This window comes from Calypte anna, chromosome 5, assembly GCF_003957555.1.
Source record: "Calypte anna isolate BGI_N300 chromosome 5, bCalAnn1_v1.p, whole genome shotgun sequence".
In the NCBI taxonomy this organism is placed as follows: Eukaryota; Metazoa; Chordata; class Aves; order Apodiformes; family Trochilidae; genus Calypte; species Calypte anna.
In genome coordinates this window covers 131425-150200 of record NC_044250.1, presented here as the reverse complement: position 1 = coordinate 150200, position 18776 = coordinate 131425, and the positions used below count along the sequence as shown (strand labels likewise).

The window sequence follows — 18776 nt, the reverse complement described above, 5'->3', positions numbered from 1 at the left end:
AACTTCTAGAAATTGAGGCAGGGAGGGGAGAGCTGGTGAGCTCAACCTGAGTCTGTTTGAAGAGGGACGGCCCCCCACACCCCCGGCCTGCCAAAGACGCTGCTGAAGCCCAGGAGCTCATAAAAGGAACAAAACAAGGAAATAAAAGCCATTAATTAGATCCCAGGTCTCAGCAGTGAAGCAGCGGGGGGGCTGTGGGTAACCAGCAGCACTAATAATAACCAGCTCGGATATTTCTGTACCCCGTGGGCAGCGTAGGGAACAGGTAACCCCCTCTCAGCCCCCCCGCCGTGATGCCGGGAGACTGCAGGGTCCCCATAGCTCTGGGCAGCCTCCCCCCGGGGGGGCTCTTATCAGCAATGCGGTGATAAGGAACAGCGGGGGGGGGGGGGGGGGGGGGGGGGGGGAGGGGGGAGGGGGGTAACCACCAGTCATCTGTAACCTCATCAGGCAGTGGGGCCGTGGGGGTGGGCAGAGGGGTCCTAGGGTGTTCAGGGGAGCCCAGCCCGGCAGTAAGGGGTGCTGGAGATCTTCACCCAAAACGAGGCCACAGCAGCAGCAGCTCCAGGCACTGACCCAGCAAGGGAGGGGCAGCATGTCCCCTGGGGGAGGGTCTGAGCCACGGCAGGGGGGTCCCTGCTCCCCGTGGAGCAGGGTCACACCATGGCTATTCCCCCTGGGCAGGCCAGGACACTCAGCGTGCCAGGAGGGGGGCAGGGTGGGTGGGATCTGTCCCCACTCTTCTTCGGGGTGACCTCAGCACCCACAGGGCACCGGGTGCAGCCCTGGGGGGGGTTCCTGTCCCCTCACCTGCCAGGCAGCACCCGAGGCTGATGAGGAGGGGGCATCAGCCCCGGATGGGCAGGAGGCTCCTCCTGGTGGTTGTCTCTGTGCCAGCATCCCCTCTGTCCCCTCTCAGGGCCGCCCCATCCCAGAGGGGCTGATAGAAGAGCCAGGACCCCCCCAAAAACAACCAAGGGAGTTTTATTGTGCTGTCCAAGTGGCACCAGATCCCAACCTGCACCTGTGTCTGAAGAGCAGGGGAGGGGCGCAGGCCACCGCCCTGCCCCCAAGGGGAAGGAGGGTCCCGGGGTGGGGGCTGGGGAGGGGGCAGGGACCCTGCGAGCATTGTACAAAGTGCATAGATGTGTGTGAGTGTGTCCCACGGAGGGGAGGGGACAGCAGCCATCAGCCTCGGGGGCGTGCTGGTGGGAGAATGAGCCTGAAAGGGAGAGTGGGGTGGGGAGTGAGGACCCCCAGGGGGTACCCAGTCCCAGGGTGACCCACCTTGGGGGGTGACCCACTTCAAGAGTCCCTGGCCAGAGCTCAGGGACATGGGGACACACTCCTACCTGGGTCACCTCCCCGCCTGCGCCTCCCCTCCAGCCCCCCAGACAAGCAGGGAGGGAGTAGAGTCCCCAGGAGGGGCTAGGGTTTGTCCCCATAATCCCCCAAGCCCCCACACTCACCCGGTCATGGCTTCTTCTTCTTCAGCTTCAGTGCTTGCAGCCAGTGTGGGGGGGAGGAGTCTGACCTAGGGGGCCAGCACAGCATAAGCACAAGCCCCTCACAAACACCCCTGGGACCCAGGGCAGACCCCTCGGGGAACACTGAATGCCACAGCACTGGCCTTACTGCACCCCAAAACCCATCTCTACCCCCACAGCCCCCTGCCCTCACCCCCTCCCCAAGGTTCCCATGTCCTTACACCCACCCTGAGGATCTCTCCAGTTTGGGGGGCAGTGCTGGGGGTCTCCCACTCCAGCTGGGGATCTTGCAGGACTTGGAGCGCTGCACGTGGGGGTCCCTGGGGGGAGTGGCCTTGCTGTCCCCTGCTGATGCCCCCTCCTCCACTGAGCGGTTCCGGCCCCTCAGCTTGGCCTGGGTGCAGAAAGGTGAAGTCAGAAGGTATGTGGGGTGCTCTGCTCCCTCAAACCCTCCCATTGCTCCCCCAGCCCCCACCCTGCCTCAGTTTCCCCTCCCCTTGTCAACCCAGGGGTGTCACTCCCTTGTTGCCCCCTCCCACCTTGAGAGCAGAGGTGCTGAGGCCGGGGAAGAGCGGGACCCGGACCCCCCTCCCCAAGGGGGACCCCCGTGCCCGCCGGCTCTGGGGCTCCTCCACTGCTTCCTCGTCCGAGGACACGGCTGGGGGGCACGGCCGGGGGTCTGCAGGGGACAGGGGAGACAGTGTCACCACCAGACACCCTGACGAGGACAGGCGGCCCCACGGCCCGTGTCCCCCTCGTCACCTGTGGAGTCCCGGAAGATCCAGCTGTCCCCTGGGGGGGTGGCTGCGGGGCGCAGGGCAGGGGGCCGGGGGCTGCGCTGGCGGCCCAGGTTGGCTTTGCTGCGGTACAGGCGGCTGTCCAGCACCTCCGTGTCCTGCGGGGAGGGGTCAGCACCTATGGACCCCTGCCCACCCAGCCTGGCCACAGACCCTTGCAACAGACGTGGGGTTCCCAGGACCTTCACCCTCCCACCCAGCCTGCCCAGGGACCGCTACAACAGCACCGGGACCCCAGGACCCCCACCCCACTCTCCCAGCCTGCCCACAGCCCCTCAACAGCACTGGGATTTCTTAGCCCACTGCCCATTCCCCCCCCCCAGGAACTTGGGGCCCTGAATTGACAGCCTGTCCCCTGGGGGACGTTAAAGCTCCCATTCCCAGAGAGGGACAGGGTCAGGGCTCCCAACAGTGTCCCTGTGACAGCAACCCCCGCCCCAGGCTGTACAAGGGGCCAGGATCTGCCCCTCCCCACTCACCTCCAGGAAGGTAAACTCCTGCCTGGTGTGGTCTGGGGGTCCCTCGGGCTGGGGGAGTCCCTCCTCCTCCCCGCTCGGTGTGCTCTTCCCATCTGGGTGGTCCAGGGGAACTCCTTGGCTCTCCATGTCTGGCAGGGTGTCACCAGCAGTCCTTGGCAGTAGGGGAGAGGCTGGGGGGCTGGGTGGGGCAGCAGCCATCTCAGAGACATCCCTCTCCTCGGTGGGGCTGGGTGACTCACTCTGGGGGTGCTCCATGGCTGGGGGGGCTGCTGGAGTTTCACCCTCCAGCAGGCTGGGATCCAAGGTGCTTCTGCTCAGGGAGACAAGAACCCTCAGTTCCTCCAGCTCCAGAGAGCCTCTATGTCCTCCTAACATCCCCTCTGCCAGCCCCCCAAAAGAAACTGAGGCAGAGGAAGGGCCACATGCTGCTGCCCTGAGGCCAGGTAGGAACCTGGGTGTCTAGGACTCCCCTCCTCTCCTGGGATGTCACACCAAGGGAAGTTCCACTGAAGCCCCTTCTCAAAGGCCAGAACAGGACACCCAGGGGCGGGAGCAGGAGAGGGATGGGGACAGTGCTGGCATCAGGGGGTCCTCCTCCTGGGACCCCAATACTCCAGGAGGCTTATGGCTTTGGGACCCCCCAGCTGCCCAGAATGGGAGACCCCCTACCCTGGGGAGGCAACAGGGGCAGGGGGCTGGTTCTGCCACATTTGGGGGGGGGGAGGCTGAAGGAACACCAGCAACCCCAGACCCAGCTCAAGGTCCCTACACTGGGGTTCCCCCTGGCTCCTTACCCTCTCGTGGTGCCGGAGTTGCCCCCTGGGCTCTGCTCCCCACGGTCCCGGTTCCGGGCGGCACAGCGGGCCCCAAAGGCTTCAGCCCATTCCCGGCGCTTGGCCTCGGTGTCCTGAGGCTCCGTGCCCCCCATAGCTCCACCCAGCTCTTGGCTCCAGCCTGGATCCACCAGTCCAGCCCCCTCGGAGCTGCTGAAGGAGAGACCCCTGCCCCAGCCACCCAGGGGCTCCGGCAGGCCACCAGCCCCAACTCCCCCAGCCCAGGGCACGGAGCCACCCAAGATGGTTCTGGAGGGATCCAATTCTCGCTCTGTCCCGGTGACGCCCAGCTCAGCTCCCCCTGGCCCCTCAGCCCAGTCCTGGGGTCTGGTGCTGCCCCAGCCCAGCTCCAGGGCCAGGGGGATGGGGACATTGTCCTTCCCCACCCCCAAGGTGCCATCCAGCCCAGCCTGGACCCCACCCTGCTCACCAGCCCAGCTCTGCCGGGCAGCACTGAACCCTCCGGCTGCCAGCACGGTGCTGCCAGAGCTCAACTGGCTGGGCCAGGCCGGTCTGCTGGGTCCAAACTCTTGGTCTTGGCTCTCTGTGCCCCTGTTCCTGTATCCACCCTCCCAGGTCATTCTGTTGGGGTTGAACACCCCTCCCCATGTTCCCCCCTCCCCACTGGTGTCCTGGCTGTCCCTGGTCCGTCTGCTGGGGCTGAACTCCCTGTCCTGGCTCTCCATGTCCTGGGTGCTGTATCCCTCACTCCAGGCTGCTCTGCTGGGTGTGAAGTCCCTCTCCTGGTTGTCCGTGTCCCGGGTGTTGGCTCCATCATCCCAAGCCTCTCTGCTGGGTGTGAAGTCCCCATCCTGGCTCTCCATGTCCCTGCTGCTCTGCTCGCTGGCCTCAGCCGCTTGCCTGGGGCTGAACTCTTGGTTTTGGCTTTCCACCTCCCTGGAGCTGCATCCATCACCCCAGGCTTGTCTGTTGGAGCTCAACTCTCCATCCCGGGTCCCCACATCTCCTCTGCTGTCCTCGCTGGCTGCAGCTGCTCTGCTGGGACTGAACTCCAGGTCCTGGCTCTCCAAGTCCTGACCACGATACTTGTTATCCCAGGCTGGTCTGCTGGGCTTCAACTCCTTGTCCTGAGTCTCCACAACCCTGGTGCTGTATTCAACATCCCAGACTGGTCTGTTGGGTCTAAACCCACTGTCCTGGTCGTCCACATCCCTGGTGCTGGATCCATCATCCCAGCTTGGTCTGCTCTCTTTGAAGTCTCTGTCCTGGGTCTCCACATCCCTGGTGCTGGATCCATCATCCCAGCTTGGTCTGCTCTCTTTGAAGTCTCTGTCCTGGGTCTCCACATCCCTGGTGCTGGATCCATCATCCCAGCTTGGTCTGCTCTCTTTGAAGTCTCTGTCCTGGGTCTCCACATCCCTGGTGCTGGATCCATCATCCCAGCTTGGTCTGCTCTCTTTGAAGTCTCTGTCCTGGGTCTCCAATTCCCTACTCCTGGATCCATCATCCCAGCTTGGTCTGATGGCTATGAAGTCTCTGTCCTGGGTCTCTAAATCCATGGTGCTGGGTCCATCATCCCAGGCTGGTCTGCTGGGTGTGAAGTCCCTGTCCTGGCTCTCCACATCCTCACTCCTGGATCCATCATCCCAGGTTGGTCTGTTGGCTTTGAAATCCCTGTCCTGATTCTCTGTGTCTCTGCTGTTGTATCCATTATCCCAGGTTGATCTCCTGCGTGTGAAGTCCCCAGCCTGGGTCTCCACATCCCTGCTGCTGTTCTCGCTATCCTCAGCTGGTCTGCTGGGACAGAACTCCTTGTCCTGGCTCTCCATGTCCTGGGTGCTGTAGTCACCAGCCTGAGCTGGTCTGCTGGGGCTGAACTCCCTGTCCTGGCTCTCCATGTCCTGGGTGCTGTACCTGCTGTCCCAGGCTGCTCTGCTGGGGCTGAACTCTTTCTCTGGAGTCCCAGTGTCCCCAGTGCTGGATCTGCCAGCCCAGCCCAGCGTAAAATCCTCAGTCTTGGTGTCCCTGCTGCTGTATTTGCTGGCCCAGGCTGGGGTGAGCTCCCTCTCCTTCATCCCCACGTCTCCACTGCCGTACTCGCCAGCCCAGCCAGGTGTGACATCCCTGTCCCGGCTCTCTGGGTCCCCAGAACTGAACCCACCAGCCCAACTGGACTGCCTGGAGCTGGTCTCCTGGTCCTGTTGCTGGCTGTGGCTCCAGTCAGCCTTCCTGCAGCCCGACTGCTCCCCACTGCCATAGCTCGTCCCCCACTTGGGTTTGCCTGCACCAAACTCCTGGTCCTGTGGGTCGCCGCTCTCCACGGCCCCAGGGGGCTGGGACCAATCACTGCAGCCCAGCCCCCTCCCTCGGCCATCACTGCCCCAGTCCTGGTGGTCACCTTCCCCGGGGTGGCGAGTGCCATCCCAGCCGGGTTGGGTCCGGAGCTCCTGGTGCCGCTGTGTCCTGCTGGGCCAGTCTCCCTCCCTGCCTGCAGCCCGGTGGGTCCAATCGAAAGCACCGGGCTGGGCTGGGCGGCCGATGCCGAAGGCGCTGCACAGGTCCTTACGTGACCATCCCAGCAAGCCCTGGGGAGGGGGAGAGGAGTCAGGGGGGGTCCCAGCCCTGGCTCAGGGAGCTGAGCTGGAGAGAAGAGAGGGGGAATGGCCTTGGGTGCCTGGGGAACACAGAAAGAGCAGAGCGCCATCCCAAGGGGAGGCCAGACCCCACTGCCTGACCCCCACCCCATGGGACCCCCACTCCCATTCCCCTTCCCCAGTCCCAGTCCCATTCCCATACCTCCGGTGCCTTCACAGAGCCGTGCCCAGTGCTGGGGGGCCCTGGTGACGCCAGCAGCTCCATCAGCCAGCCTGGGTCACCGTGGGGGTCGGGGTTCCGTGAGGGTCCTTCAGCCTGGCCCGGCACCCCAGGGTCCTGTAGGATACTGGGGCAGTCAGTGGGAGTGGTGGGAGCCGGTGGGTCCTGGTCTGGTAGGTCCTGACCCTCCTCAGCAGGGGGCTGGGGCTGAGCTGGGTCCTGGATGGGCTCTGTCACATCGAGTGGGGAGTGGGACAGGGTGACACCCCCCTCTGCCTCCCCTTCATCTCCTAAGCCCCCTGCCTCTTGCTGGGCCACGGGACCCCCTGGACCAGGAGCCCCCACCGTGGGGCCAGGCCTCTCAAAGCTGCTATCCCCCTGGGAGCACAGGGGGCGGGGGGCCCAGTCCCCCCCATCTGACTCCCCCTCCTCGGACAACCCTGGGTTAGTGGTCTCAGGGATGGGGTAGCAGGGGGGGGATGCCAACTGCTGTGTCTCCTGTGAGGGGGAAGTCCACTCAAAGGACTGGGAGAGGCTCCAGCTGAAGCTGCTGCCCAGGTGGGTGTCAGGCAGGGGGTCACCAGGACAGGGCAGGGTGCTCAGCGACCCCCGCAGCCTCTCCAGGCCCTGTCCCACTGGTGGGGGCTGCAGGGCCCCCTCTGAAGAGTGACGGTGTCCCGAGTGCTGGGAGGGGGCAGGGGGACTGCTGTCAGGACCCTTGGGGAACACCAGGGAGTCATTGGGCCCCTCTGGGGAGCCTGGGGGGCAGGAGGCTGTGGCAGAGGGCTCAGGGGGTGGGCTGGGGGAGACTGGGGGTTCAGTAGCAGCCTCAGGAGAGCCGGGGGGACAAGTGACTCTGGGGGGCAGCTCGGGAGTGCCAGGGGGGCTGGAGGTGTCAGGGGATCCCTCTCCAGGGGTGTGGGGGGAGCCGGGGGAGTGGGAGGCACCATGCCGGGGTTGGGTGGAGGAGAATGGAGCACCTGGAGCCGGGATCCCTGGGGGGGGCTGAGCAGGGGGCTCAGAGGAGCTGGGGGCCAGGGTGGGCAAACCAGGGGCTGGGAGCTCAGGGGGGGGATCGGGGGAGCCAGGGGCTGAGGTGGAGGGTTTGGCGGGCTGGAAAGGAGCCCCTGGGGCTGGAGCTGGGGCCAGGCAGGTGGGGGTCCGGGGGGAGCCAGGGGGTCCAAGGGTGCCCGGCTGGAGCGAGGAGAGCTACAGAGAAAGTCAGGGGTGGGGAGTCACTTGAGAGGAACCTCCCAGGTGTCATCCCCCAGACCTCAGCCCCCTCCCACAACCCAGGTGCCCACCCTGCAGCTGGGCTGAGCTGTGCCACCCTGAGACAGATGGAGAGGAAGAACTGAAGCAGGAGGAAGTAAAACTGCCCCCCAGCCCAGCCCCCCTCACCCCTGCCCAGCACAGCAGGGGTAATTGGTGCCACCCCCACCACACGTGCCCAGGGTTGGGTGTCCCTGTCACCACCCCACACCACAGAGGCTGGCGGGGAGCCCAGCGGGTCCTGTCCTGCCATGCCACATACCTGCCGGGCCACCGAACCCGGCGGGTGACTCAGGGCTGCTCCCGGCCCACACCTCAGCGCTGGCACATATCACACCCTCCCCGGGGACAGTGGTGTCCCAGGGGTGCCCAGTGAGGAGAGGAGAGAGGGGGACGAGAGGGGACGAGAGGGGGACGAGAGGGGGACAAGAGGGAGGGAGAGGGGGACGAGAGGGAGGGAGAGGGGACGAGAGGGAGGGAGAGGGAGGGAGAGGGAGGGAGAGGGAGGGAGAGGGAGGGAGAGGGAGGGAGAGGGAGGGAGAGGGAGGGAGAGGGAGGGAGAGGGAGGGAGAGGGAGGGAGGAAAGGAGAGACGCACCCCACAGAGAGGGAGCCCTGAGGAGACAGGAGAGCCCCGAAGGAGAGAGCCCAGGAACGCAGCCGCCGCGGCGGAGGGGCCAGGCCACAACTCACGTCAGGGGGGGATGGTGGCCGCCACTGTCCGCAGGGGTCCCCAGCACAGCCCAGGCCGGTGGGGGGGGAGCTGCTGCCAGAGGGAAAAGAGGAAGGGGGGGTCAATCCCTGCTGTGCCACAGCTCCCCTTCTCCCACACCACCCACCCCAGCCACAGGGGTGAACCACAGGAACCCTTAATCACGGCAAATCCTACCCAAAACCAGCACCGTGTTACCAGCAGGGCCTCAGATGCAGAGGGTGGGAGGGGAACGGCTGCAATCCCCCTTGCAAGGAAGTTCCAACCCTCTGCAGAGTGAGGTTCTCACACCCAGGTTTTAAATATCCCTGTCCTGCTTCCCCAGCAGCTCAGGGAGCGTGGCCAGGGGCTGGCACCCACCCAGGACACCCCACAGCTGGGGGTCTGCAGATCCGCCTGCTCCCAGAGCCTTGGCATGGCCCAGCAGGAGAAAAAATAACCAGGGTGGGAAAAAAAGAGAGCATTTCCCAGGGGCAGTGCCCCTTTTCCCTCTATTCCCTGCCCTGGGACCTGGCTGGCTCACTTCCCAGCCCTCAGGGCTGCTCCTCCTGTGGTCAGGACACACGGACACCAGCCCTCAGCTCCGTTATTCCTATCCCCAGGGGGGCTCGGAGCCAAAGACCCCCTCCCTGCAGCCTCTCACCCCCCAGGGTCAGTCTCCAGTCCCTCACCTGGTCTTGACAATTGGGCATCCCTCGTCCCTTGTCCCCGGCTTGCCTGCTGTGGGCAGGGGGGTCAGGGGGGCTTCTTCAGGGGGGGCTCTGTCCCCCTCCCCACTGGGCCGCCTCCGGAAGGCTGAGAAGGTTTTGGATCCAAAGCGAGAGGAGGGGTCAGGGCAGAAGGGGAAGAGATGGGCCCGCTCCGGGCTGCCGGGGTCCTCCCTCTCCATCTTGGCCAGGATCTCCTCCACCGTGGTGCCCGGGAACCGCTCAGGTTTGGTGGCAACCGGCACCGGTGTCACCTTGAAGGGAGCCGGGCCCTTGCGAGAAGGGGTTAGGGGGGCAGGGGGGACCCCCTCCAGGAGGGACAAACTGCAGTCCTCAGCAGCTGTGACCAGGGGGGGGCAGGGACCCCTTCCCGATGGGGGTCTCAGGTCCCCTGAAGGTGAAAGAGGGGCGGCGGAGAAGCCCCCCTGCGCCGCCCCCGCTGTAGGGCTGGGGCCCAGCCAGACGGTTCATCTTCTCGGCAGAGGGCAGCTCGGGGCGAGGGTTGCGCGGGGCTGGTGGGGGCTGTGCCAGGGGGGGCTTGGTGGGCACAGCTGGCTTGGGCAGCACGCGGGGCTTGGGGCGCAGGGGTGGCTTGGGTCGGGCACTGCCTGTGGGACAACCGGGAGAGGAGACACAACACGTCAGAGGGGTCCTCAGGCACCAGCATGGCAACCCTGGGGGGCTCACCCAGCACAGAGCAGGGGGAGGAACCCCCCCACCCCGATCTCTCTGTGCGGGACAGACCTCTCTCAGGGCTGCTGGATGCCAGCCCGCCCCCCCCGGTGCCGGTGGGGGAGGCACAGGGCACGGTGGGGCAGAGGGGCTGTGGCTGGGAAGCCATGGCCAGAGCGGGAGAGACACAGGATCAGCCCCTGTGGGAGAGGAAGGAGAGAAAAGCATTTTGGGGAGCATCCACTTACCCTGGGGAGGACCCAGAAGACACAGAACCAAGCCCCCAACTCTGTGCCAAACCCCGGTGTCCACCTGCGTGGTGGCAGTGCCAGCAGGGTGGCAGTGCCAGCGAGGTGCCATCGTGCCAAGCCAGCTGCTACCAATCCGCTCCGGGCCGCTCCCAGCCTTTGGACACCACCCCCACCAACCCCAAAGTCCCCCCTGCCCCTAACCACACACACACACACGCCGTGACCCCCCCAAGCCCCTCTCCCCTACCTGTCCCAGCACCCCAACACAAACACTCGTTTACCCTCGCTGCTCCCCGACCCCGACCCCAGCCCCTCCCGATCCCCGGCCCAGCCTCGCGGGCTCTCCCAGCCCCCAGCAGAGCCCCGGGGACACGGGTGCACAGGCCGGAGGGTCGGGGGATGGCCCCTCACCTTCCCCGCAGCAGCCTCATGTCTGGGGCGGGTCGGGGACACGGGGCAAGGGGTGGGAAGTTACCGTCCGTCACCCCCACCCTCTCCGGGTCTCACGCTGCCGCCTCTCCCGTGACTCACCGGGGCTGCGGGGACAGGAAAAACCCGCTCAGTGCCTCCTCCCGGCCCGGCCCTGCCCTCCCCTCCCGCCCCTCCGGGGTCCACCCCCTCCCCTTTTCCGACCAACCACATCTGGAAACGATCGGGGGCCGCAGTCGCGAGGCGAGACCCTCTCTGTTTCTCTGTCTCTCTCTCTCTCTCTGTCTCTCTCTCTCTCTGTATCCTCCCACCTCCCCAGTGTCCCCCCCCGCCCACCAGCGGGGCCTACATGGGTTGCCCCGACAACAAAGCCCCTTTTCGAGTAGGCCGCAGGCCTAGCGCTGTCGCCATGGCAACGGAGCCCCCCGCTCGATTTGGGAGAAGAGGCGGGGGACTGAACAAGGCCCGTGGGGGGCGCGGGGGACGAAGTGGGGACCCTGCGGCTTCGCCCTCGGTGGTCCCCACGGGCCCTGTTTTGGGTTTTTTTGATGGATGGGGGGGGTCCCGGTTCCCCCTGTGACCCCCGCCCCTCCGGCAAGCCAACGAGTCGGGGAGGGGGCGGGACAGAGCGGCTCCCCCGGCGCCGCGTGGCCAGGGCGTATTAGCGATAGAACCATAGAGAGGGATGATGGGGTGGCTAGATAGGCAGCAGGCGGGAGAGCGCCACCGCTTGGAGCGGAGGGAGATAGCCCCTGGAACTTCCCCCAAAAGAACCTTGGAACCCCCCCGCACCCCCCATCGCCCCCACAGCCCCCCATAGCCCTTCAACGCTCTGTGACACCCCCCCATGGCCCCCTGTGCCTCCCAACACCCTTTGAAGTCCCCCCCAGCTCCCTCTGCCCCACCCCAATTCCCCTCTGAAGCCCCCCACTCTCCAATGCAGACCCCAGCCCCCTGTGTGTCTCCCCTAATACTCCTCTGCAGCCACCCACAGGCGTCTGTGCCCCCCACCCTGGCAAGTGTGATCAGATCCCCCCTGTTCCCATTAAGATGTACCAGGGAAAACGGAGGGAAAAAGGGAGAAAAAGGGGAAGAATAAAAGGGGGGAGAAGTGGGGGAAAAGGGGGGGAAATGGGGGTCGTACCCCCTACGCACCCACGCTCAGGCCCTGGGAGGTTTTTATTGGCCATGTTGCCAGGGGAACAGACCCAGAGTACAAAAACCGACAGAAAAAGACGGAACAAACCCGAAAGTGTAAAAAAAATAAATTGATGCGAAATGGGGCTGAAAAGAGGGTCTGAGGAGGGGAGGTCGGGGGGAGCCCCCAGGGCCCCCCCGCAGGGTCCCACTCACCCACCCAGCACTGAGGGGTGGGGGGTCCCTGTGCCACTCCCAGGGGTGTCAGGGAGTGGGGCATGGGGAGGGGTCACCCCTGTGCCCCTCAACCCCCCCGCAGGGGCCTGGGGCCAGCCGGGGAGGGGGCTCATCAACCAGGGGCTAATCTGAGCCGGACGCTGAGTCCTCTGAGCTGGGGGGTGGGCTGGCTGCCCCCTCCTCCTCCGAGTCCTGTGGGAGGAGATGATGTCAGAGCCACAGGGGATGATGCCAGGGCTGCAGACCCTGTTCCCCCACCCCTCCCCTCTGCCCCACGGCAGGGACTGGGTGACACTGGTGACCTGGGGACAGCTGTGACACTGACAGGCCATCCCCACCCAGGGGTGACAGCAGGTCCTGGGGATCCTACCTCTGCAGGGAGGGGCGGGGGGCAGCCCAGGACCCCCCAGCACCTCCCCTACCTCCTTCTTGCTCTCGGCTGAGGAGCTCTCATCGCTGGACACAAACTCTTTGCTCTTGAAGCTCTCGCTGCCACTCTTGGCCGGGGACTTGCTGGAGGCTGCGGGCCGGGGGGGGACCTTCCGCTCCCCCCGACCACGCACCTGCTTCTCCTGCTTCTTCTTCTTCTTCTTTGACCTCTCCCTGTGCAGGGGGGGACGTGTCTCTCACCCAAGGGGGACATTTGGTCCCCTCAAGACAGGGATCCTCACCCCACCACCCCGAACGGCACCGGGGGTGGGAAGAGCCTGGTTCGGGGGGGGGGGAACAGCCCAGTTTGGGGGTGCAGCCCCCAGCCACTCACCCCCGGGAGCTCTCAGACCGGCTCCCCCCGCTGTACTCCTTCATGGCCTTCTCATAGTCCCTCCGGGCATCCTCTGCCTTGCGGTCCCACTCCTGGGGGACACCAGCTCAGAGGGGCCTCCTCTGGCACCCCTCCTCCTACACCAGAGCCCACCACATCCCCACCATCCCAGGTAAAGCCCACGCCCCACCATTCCCTTCCATCTACAGGACAGGGGGATCTCCAGACCCCATAGGAGACCCCCAGACCCCTCAAGGCCCAACCCTCACCTCCTTCTTCTCCTTGGACATGGCTTTCCAGAGCTCCCCAGCCTTCTTGGACAGGTCAGTGATGCTGATGCCAGGATGGTCTGACTTGATCCTCTCCCGGCTGGCATTCAGCCACAGCATGTAGGCTGACATGGGCCGTTTGGGCGCATGGGGGTCCTTCCCCCCCTTCTTGCTCTGGGAGGGAGCAGAAAGGACACACATGGGAGCCACAGACTGCTCCACTCAACAAGGACCTTGGGGCTGGGGGAGGCCCTGGACAAGGGATGGGTCTTAGAGGGGTGTCTGGGGTCTTGGGGAGGGAGTCTGGGGTCTCACCTCCTGCTGCTTTTTGCGGGGCTTGCGCTCCTTGGCCACCTTGACCTTCTTGGCTGGCTTCTTCTCCCCACGGTCGCTGTCGCCCTCGCCGCTGGAGGAGCTGGCAGAGGCGTTGCTGTCGAACCTGTGCAGGGGTATGCCGTCCTCAGGGGCAGCTCCAGACCCCCACCCCAGGGGGAGACACTGCAGCCAGCCTCACCCCCAGCCCTCCCGGCAGCCATAACTCAGAGGCCTCCCAAGCTGGAGCCACTGCCTGCAGCTCAGCAGCTCCCAGGGGATTCTCCTTCCTTGCAGGCAGCTCATTTTCCCATTTCCCGTCTCATTTTCCCATTTCCCGGCAATTTTAAGCTCTCTCCAGGCCACGTGGCTCAGTCCTACTGAGACCTGAACCCCCCAAGGGCCCAGCCCGGCCGCCGGTGTGGAGCCGCCGCTCCCTGACCTGGGGCTGATAATGAAGTTGAGACGGACCAGCCCGAGCTGCTGCCTGAGGCCAGCATCCAGCCTGGCACCCCCCAGTACCCCCACAGCCCCCCCGAAACCCTCAACAACCCCCCACATGGCCCATTCTCTGCTCACTCTTCGGCCACATCGTCATCCTCCTCCCCAGGGTTGAAGGACTCGTCTGGAAGGAGAGCAGAGGGCTGAGGGGGGGGGGGGCGGGCAGGACCCCACCCGGAGGTTCAGCAGCAGCCAGACAGCACCCCCAGCCCTCACCTGTCTCCTCCCCAGAGCCATCACTGCTGTCGTTGGCATTCTCCTCCCGGATCTTCCCCTCCTCCTTCATCCTCTCCAGGTAGGCGTCGTGCTGGTCCTCATCGGAGTCAGCATACTCATCGTAGCTCTGTTTCATGCCCTGGGGTGGGGGGACAGCCTCAGGACATGCTCCTCCATACCCACCACATGCTCCTGGGGGGCACGGCCCCCGGGGGTCCCAGAGACATGCAGGGGGTCAGGGGGGACGCCCAGTGCATCCCCTCCTTCTCCCTGTCAGGGCTGTGGGAAGGGGAAGAGAGGTTATCGGGGTTAGGGGGGGCCCTGGGGAGGTCACTCCATGGTTAGGGGGTTTAGTAGGGACCACCACAGCCATGCAGAGGAGACCTGCACTCAGAGGAGGAGGAGGAGAAAGAGAGAGGAAGGGGGGCTGCACCGACCTTTTTCCTCTACAAGGGCAAGGAGAGAAAAGAGAGGTGAAAAAAAAGGGAAAAGCGACCAAAAAGCAGCCCACCCCCCCTCGAGGCCAGCAGGGCAGTGGTCCCAGGGACCCTCCTGCTCAGCAGATACCTCCTTCAGGCCTCGGTTCTTGATGTTCAGCTTCTTGGCATTGACGAAGTCAAAGAGCTTCCCATACTCCTCCCTGCAAGTGAGGGGCGAGTGAGAGGTGGGCGGGGGATAGCCATGGGGGTCTGAGCCCCCCGCCCCGCACCCACCTCTCGATGCTGCTGAAGGTGTACTGGGTGCCCTGCTTGGTCTCAATCTCGAAGTCGAAGGAGCGGGTGGTGGTGGTGCCGCGGGCGAAGTTGACGAAGGCGATCTCATCGAAGCGGATGTGGACGGGGGGCTTGTGGACGTAGATGAACCCGCGCTCCAGGGGGTACAGCAGCCCCGAGCTGGCCTTGTAGGAGCAGGTGATGCACTGGGCACCTGAGTGCCTGTGGGGGGAACATGGCCATGGGGCTCCACAACCCCCCCCAGGCCCCACGTCAACACCCCCTGGCACTAGGGAATGGTTTGGGTTGGAGGGACCTGGAAGACCACCCAGTGGCTCCAAGCTTCACCCAACCTGCCCTTGAACCCCTCCACCAGCTGCAGCCCCTCTGGGGAACCTTTTCCAGGGTCTCACCTCCTTCATAGGGGGAATTTCTTCCTAATACGTAACCCAAACCTCAACTTAAAACCATACCCTGGCCAAGCTCCTTCTCACAAAACCACCCCCACCTCCCCTAAAGCTAAAGCTTGCCCCCTTCCCCAGGGAGGACCCTGCACCTCTCCCCACCCCTCCCAAGGCAGGAAGCCCCCAGCCGAGGGGCTCACCCCTGGAAGTTGCCAGGCACAGTGATCTTGCGGTTGACCAGTGCCTTCATCACCCTGCTGACCATCTCATAGAGGGACCCCGACATGTTTTTGGTCAGTCGCCCCTCGAAGCGCTTCTCCACCTCCTCCCTGGGGAGGGGGCAGCAGTGAGGGGGGCAGCCTGGGCAGGGGGCTCGGCCCCCTCCAGAGCCAGGGAGGGGGTCAGGGAGGCGGGCTGGTTGGGGGGGGTGGAGCTCACTCATTCATGTTAAGTGTGAGGGAGATGTCCTCGTCCTTGGAGAAGAGCAGGATGAGGAAGTGGTACCGGGTCTGCCCTTGCTTGATGGGGGGGTCCAGGCTAATCTGGGGGAAGAAGAAGCCCTGAAACCCCCCCCGAACCCTTCACCCATCCCCTTCCCAGGGTGGGGGGAAGCCCCTACGCCTCCTCACCACGAAGAACATCTGCCTCTGGTCCTTGTGTGGCAGGAGGAAGAGGCGCAGGACGGTGGTGTAGGGGATCTTGTAGTCGAAGGTCTTCCCGTGCAGGTGCAGGAAGGTGGGGTAGATGCGGATGTCGTAGCGCCCGCGCGGCGTCAGGCACTGCAGCTCACGGAAGATGCAGATGGCGTCCCCGGTGGCCTGGATCACGTCTGCCTTGGAGAGGACGTTCTGGGCGAAGGCCTGAGGGGGGGGGAAGGCTGCAGCAGGCTGGGGGGGGGGCCACCTCCCCACCCCCAGCGCCAAAACCGCCCCGAGGGTCTCTGCTCCGCCGACCTCCACGGGGTCCACGCCGTCCTCCTGGGTGGGGGGCACGTAGAAGCGGACCTCCATGAGGGAGACCTCGGCGTCATCGTTCTGGTGGAACTCCAGAGTCACCTCGTTCTTGCCCGTGGTGCACTGGGAGACGTTGCTGAGGGGGATCTCGAACACCGGCTGCTCCCCGATGTCGAAGGACAGCAGCTGCCCTGGGTGCAGGGAGGGGGACACAGCCTGTCACGACAAGGACAGCCCCTCCAGACCCCCAGGACTCCCGGGGGTGTCCCCCTCCTCACCTCCAAACCGCACAGTGCCCCAGTTCCAGCCCTTCACACACAGGTCCCGCTCCGCCAGCTCCAGCCGGTAGTGAGCCCGGAAAAACTCTGACAGCTTGTCGAACTCCTGGGGGCCACAGGGAACCCCGTGGGGCATCAGGGACCCCCAGTGATGGCCTCAAGGACCCCCATGGATCAGGGGTGCTTCCCGAGGCCAGCAAAAGGACACGGACCCCATAAGCAGGGAAGCAGCAAAGAAAATGATGCGTAAAAGAGTTCTAGGAGGGGGAAAAACAGCTCAGAGGAAGGGGGGAAATTAGTTCAAGAGGGGGACAAAGTCGTTGCTGCAGGGGTCAGAACCGCTCCTGAAGGGTCAGGGCTGTCCTCTGGGGGGGTCAGAGCTGTGGCTGGCAGGGAGCACATCTCCCCTCAGGGCCCAGCCAAGATGAGCTGGCAGCTATGGTGAGGCTGGCGGGGAGATGTGGGGGGGATGTGAGGGGGCCCTGGGGGTTCCGTGGACTCACCGACTCACGGAACCCGTCGTACTTGTAGACGTGCCCATTCTTGGTGAGCAGCTTGAGGCCGTGCCCCAGCGCCACACGCCGCCAGACACCCTCAGCCAGCTCGGAGGCCTGGATGTTGTCCACCTTCCCTGTCTTGCTGTTCTTGAAGATGACGCCCTGGCGGCTCAGCCGCAGCCGCCCATCGTTCTGGAGGAGCACAGCTGCTGACACAGGGAGCAGGGACCCAGCCCCCCCCCTCGGGAGACCCCCCGACAGCTCCAGCCCTCACCTCCCCGACCCAGCTGCAGGTCCCAGGGTGATGTGCCCCTGCCGAGGTGCCAATGGGGACGCCCGGACTGTCCCTCCCCCTTGCTCACCATAGATCCCTTCACCTCCTGGTAGATCTCATTGAACTCCAGCGTGTCGGCCATGGCGGTGAGGGAGGTGGAGGAAGGCGGCTGAGCGCAGCGTGGGGTTCAGTGGCCCCCCCCAGCCCGGCATACTCTGAGAGGGACTAAGCAGCTGTAGGGGGAGAGAAGAGTCAGGAGAGCTCGGGGGTGTGGGGAGGGGGCAAACCAACCCCCTGCCCCTCCCAGCCCTCCTCTCTTTAGCCCCTCGGATGCTGCCTCTGACCCCCTCGCACGGACAACCCATACCGCCCCCCTGCCTCCCCCTTCCCGCTCCCCCGCTGTGGCACAGCCCCAGGGCCTTCCCTGCCCTCATCCCCGCCCTCGCATCCCCCCCAGCCCTTCCCTTCCCCCTGCCCCCCTGCCCCCCAAAACACCCCTCGTCCTGAGCCTGCCGGGGGGACCAACCCCCTCCTCGTCCCCGTCCCCGGACTGATCCCCCCCACCGCGGGGCCCGACCCCGCATCCCAGGGGCTGCCCCCCACCCCCGATCTGCCTTCCCGGGGGCTCGGCCGCTCCCCACGCCTCGCTCCCCTTCCCCCCGGGGCCTCCCCCGGCCCTTCCCTGGGCATTCCCTGCTCCCCCCGGATCTGCTCCCCCCGGGGCCCGGCCGACCCCCCCCGCACCGCCGCCACTTTTCCCGCCTGCGCAGCACGAACCTGGCGCCGGCCTCCCCCGCGCCGCCCAAACAGCACCCGCCGGAAGCAGCCGCCACTTCCGCCATAGAGAGGAGTCGCTCCGGGCGCCGCCACGCGGCTGGGAAGACTGGTTGGGACCACGGCGCGGAGGCCGCACCATCGAGACTCGGGAGGACTCAGGCTAGAGAGGCAGGAGCGGGGCAGTAGAACGGAGAGGGCTAGAGCGGCACCTGTGCAGCGCTCCGCGGCCGCGCTGCTCCGCCTGGCACCATCGAGCGTCGGGAGCCCACCCGGGGGGCTGCGCCCTCTTGGCCCCATGACGTCACCTGGGGGGGGCGCCCGAAAATGAGGCAGTGGGGTACGGGGACACCCGGAACCGGGGACACCCCAAAACCCGGGATGGGGGGTGGGGGTGGGCGGGCAGGCACACGGGGCACCCCTCCACGGACACCCCAAGCCCAGGGACCCCCGAACGCGGGGCTCCCCCGAACCCGCAGCGGGCGGAGTTCGCAGGGGGGACACCCATCACATTAGACCTCAGGGGGCGGAGATGCCGGCACATCCCCCCCCGCCCCCCCATTTTCCCCCCTGGGAATGGGGTGCGACCCCTCCCCGCCCCCCGCTATGCCCCCGCCCCCTCCCTCCCCCGTCCTGCCCGCACCGCCCCCCGCTGCCCGTAACCTGCCCGCCCTGCCCGCACCCGCGCTGCTGCTCTAGACCTGCTCGGACCCCTGCCCAGACCCCTCCGCTGCCCGGACCCCTGCCCAGACACTCCCCACCCCCGCTGCTGCCCGGACCCTACCCAGACCTCTCCTCGGTGCCTGCGCCCCAGCCCTTCCCCTCTCCCCCTGCCCACCTCCCCACCGCTGCCTGTCCCCTCGCTCCCCCCCGCACCGCCATGCCCCCCCTCGCCCCTCCCCCGCTGCCCCGCCGCCTTCTTCTCCTACGAGACCCCCAAGGCTGTGGTGGTGCGGAGCCGGGGGGTGGGGGTCCTGCACCGCGCCCTCCAGCTCCTCATCCTCGCCTACTTCATCGGGTGAGACCCCCGGCACC

The 18776-nt window shown here is 65.8% G+C and overlaps 2 protein-coding genes across 3 annotated transcripts; both read right to left on the bottom strand.

The window, feature by feature from the left end:
* Positions 1-978: 978 nt before the first annotated feature.
* TNKS1BP1 (tankyrase 1 binding protein 1) lies at positions 979-10537 on the bottom strand. The gene is given in 13 exon segments (XM_030451365.1): positions 979-1222; positions 1470-1534; positions 1715-1881; positions 2027-2166; positions 2250-2382; positions 2764-3073; positions 3558-6142; positions 6354-7580; positions 8336-8408; positions 9026-9424; positions 9426-9669; positions 9806-9933; positions 10396-10537. Coding segments are annotated over 11 exon segments (5436 nt in total). The 5' UTR covers positions 9903-9933; positions 10396-10537; the 3' UTR covers positions 979-1222; positions 1470-1473.
* A 1037-nt stretch (positions 10538-11574) lies between these two features.
* On the bottom strand, positions 11575-17782 carry SSRP1 (structure specific recognition protein 1). Of its 2 annotated transcripts, none has more exons than XM_030451366.1 (17): positions 17745-17782; positions 17056-17200; positions 16700-16885; positions 16197-16302; positions 15919-16109; positions 15595-15825; positions 15404-15507; positions 15166-15294; positions 14562-14783; positions 14416-14488; positions 13849-13987; positions 13711-13756; positions 13135-13258; positions 12820-12993; positions 12551-12642; positions 12210-12390; positions 11575-11979 (listed from the first exon to the last, which is right to left on the bottom strand). In XM_030451366.1, exons 2-17 carry the CDS (start codon positions 17107-17109, stop codon positions 11911-11913), a joined length of 2121 nt encoding a protein of 706 aa, XP_030307226.1. In that variant the 5' UTR covers positions 17110-17200; positions 17745-17782; the 3' UTR covers positions 11575-11910. The 2 variants fall into 2 exon arrangements, with proteins under 2 accessions (XP_030307226.1, XP_030307227.1); XM_030451367.1 differs by lacking the exon at positions 17745-17782 and adding an exon at positions 17712-17740.
* Positions 17783-18776: the final 994 nt, after the last annotated feature.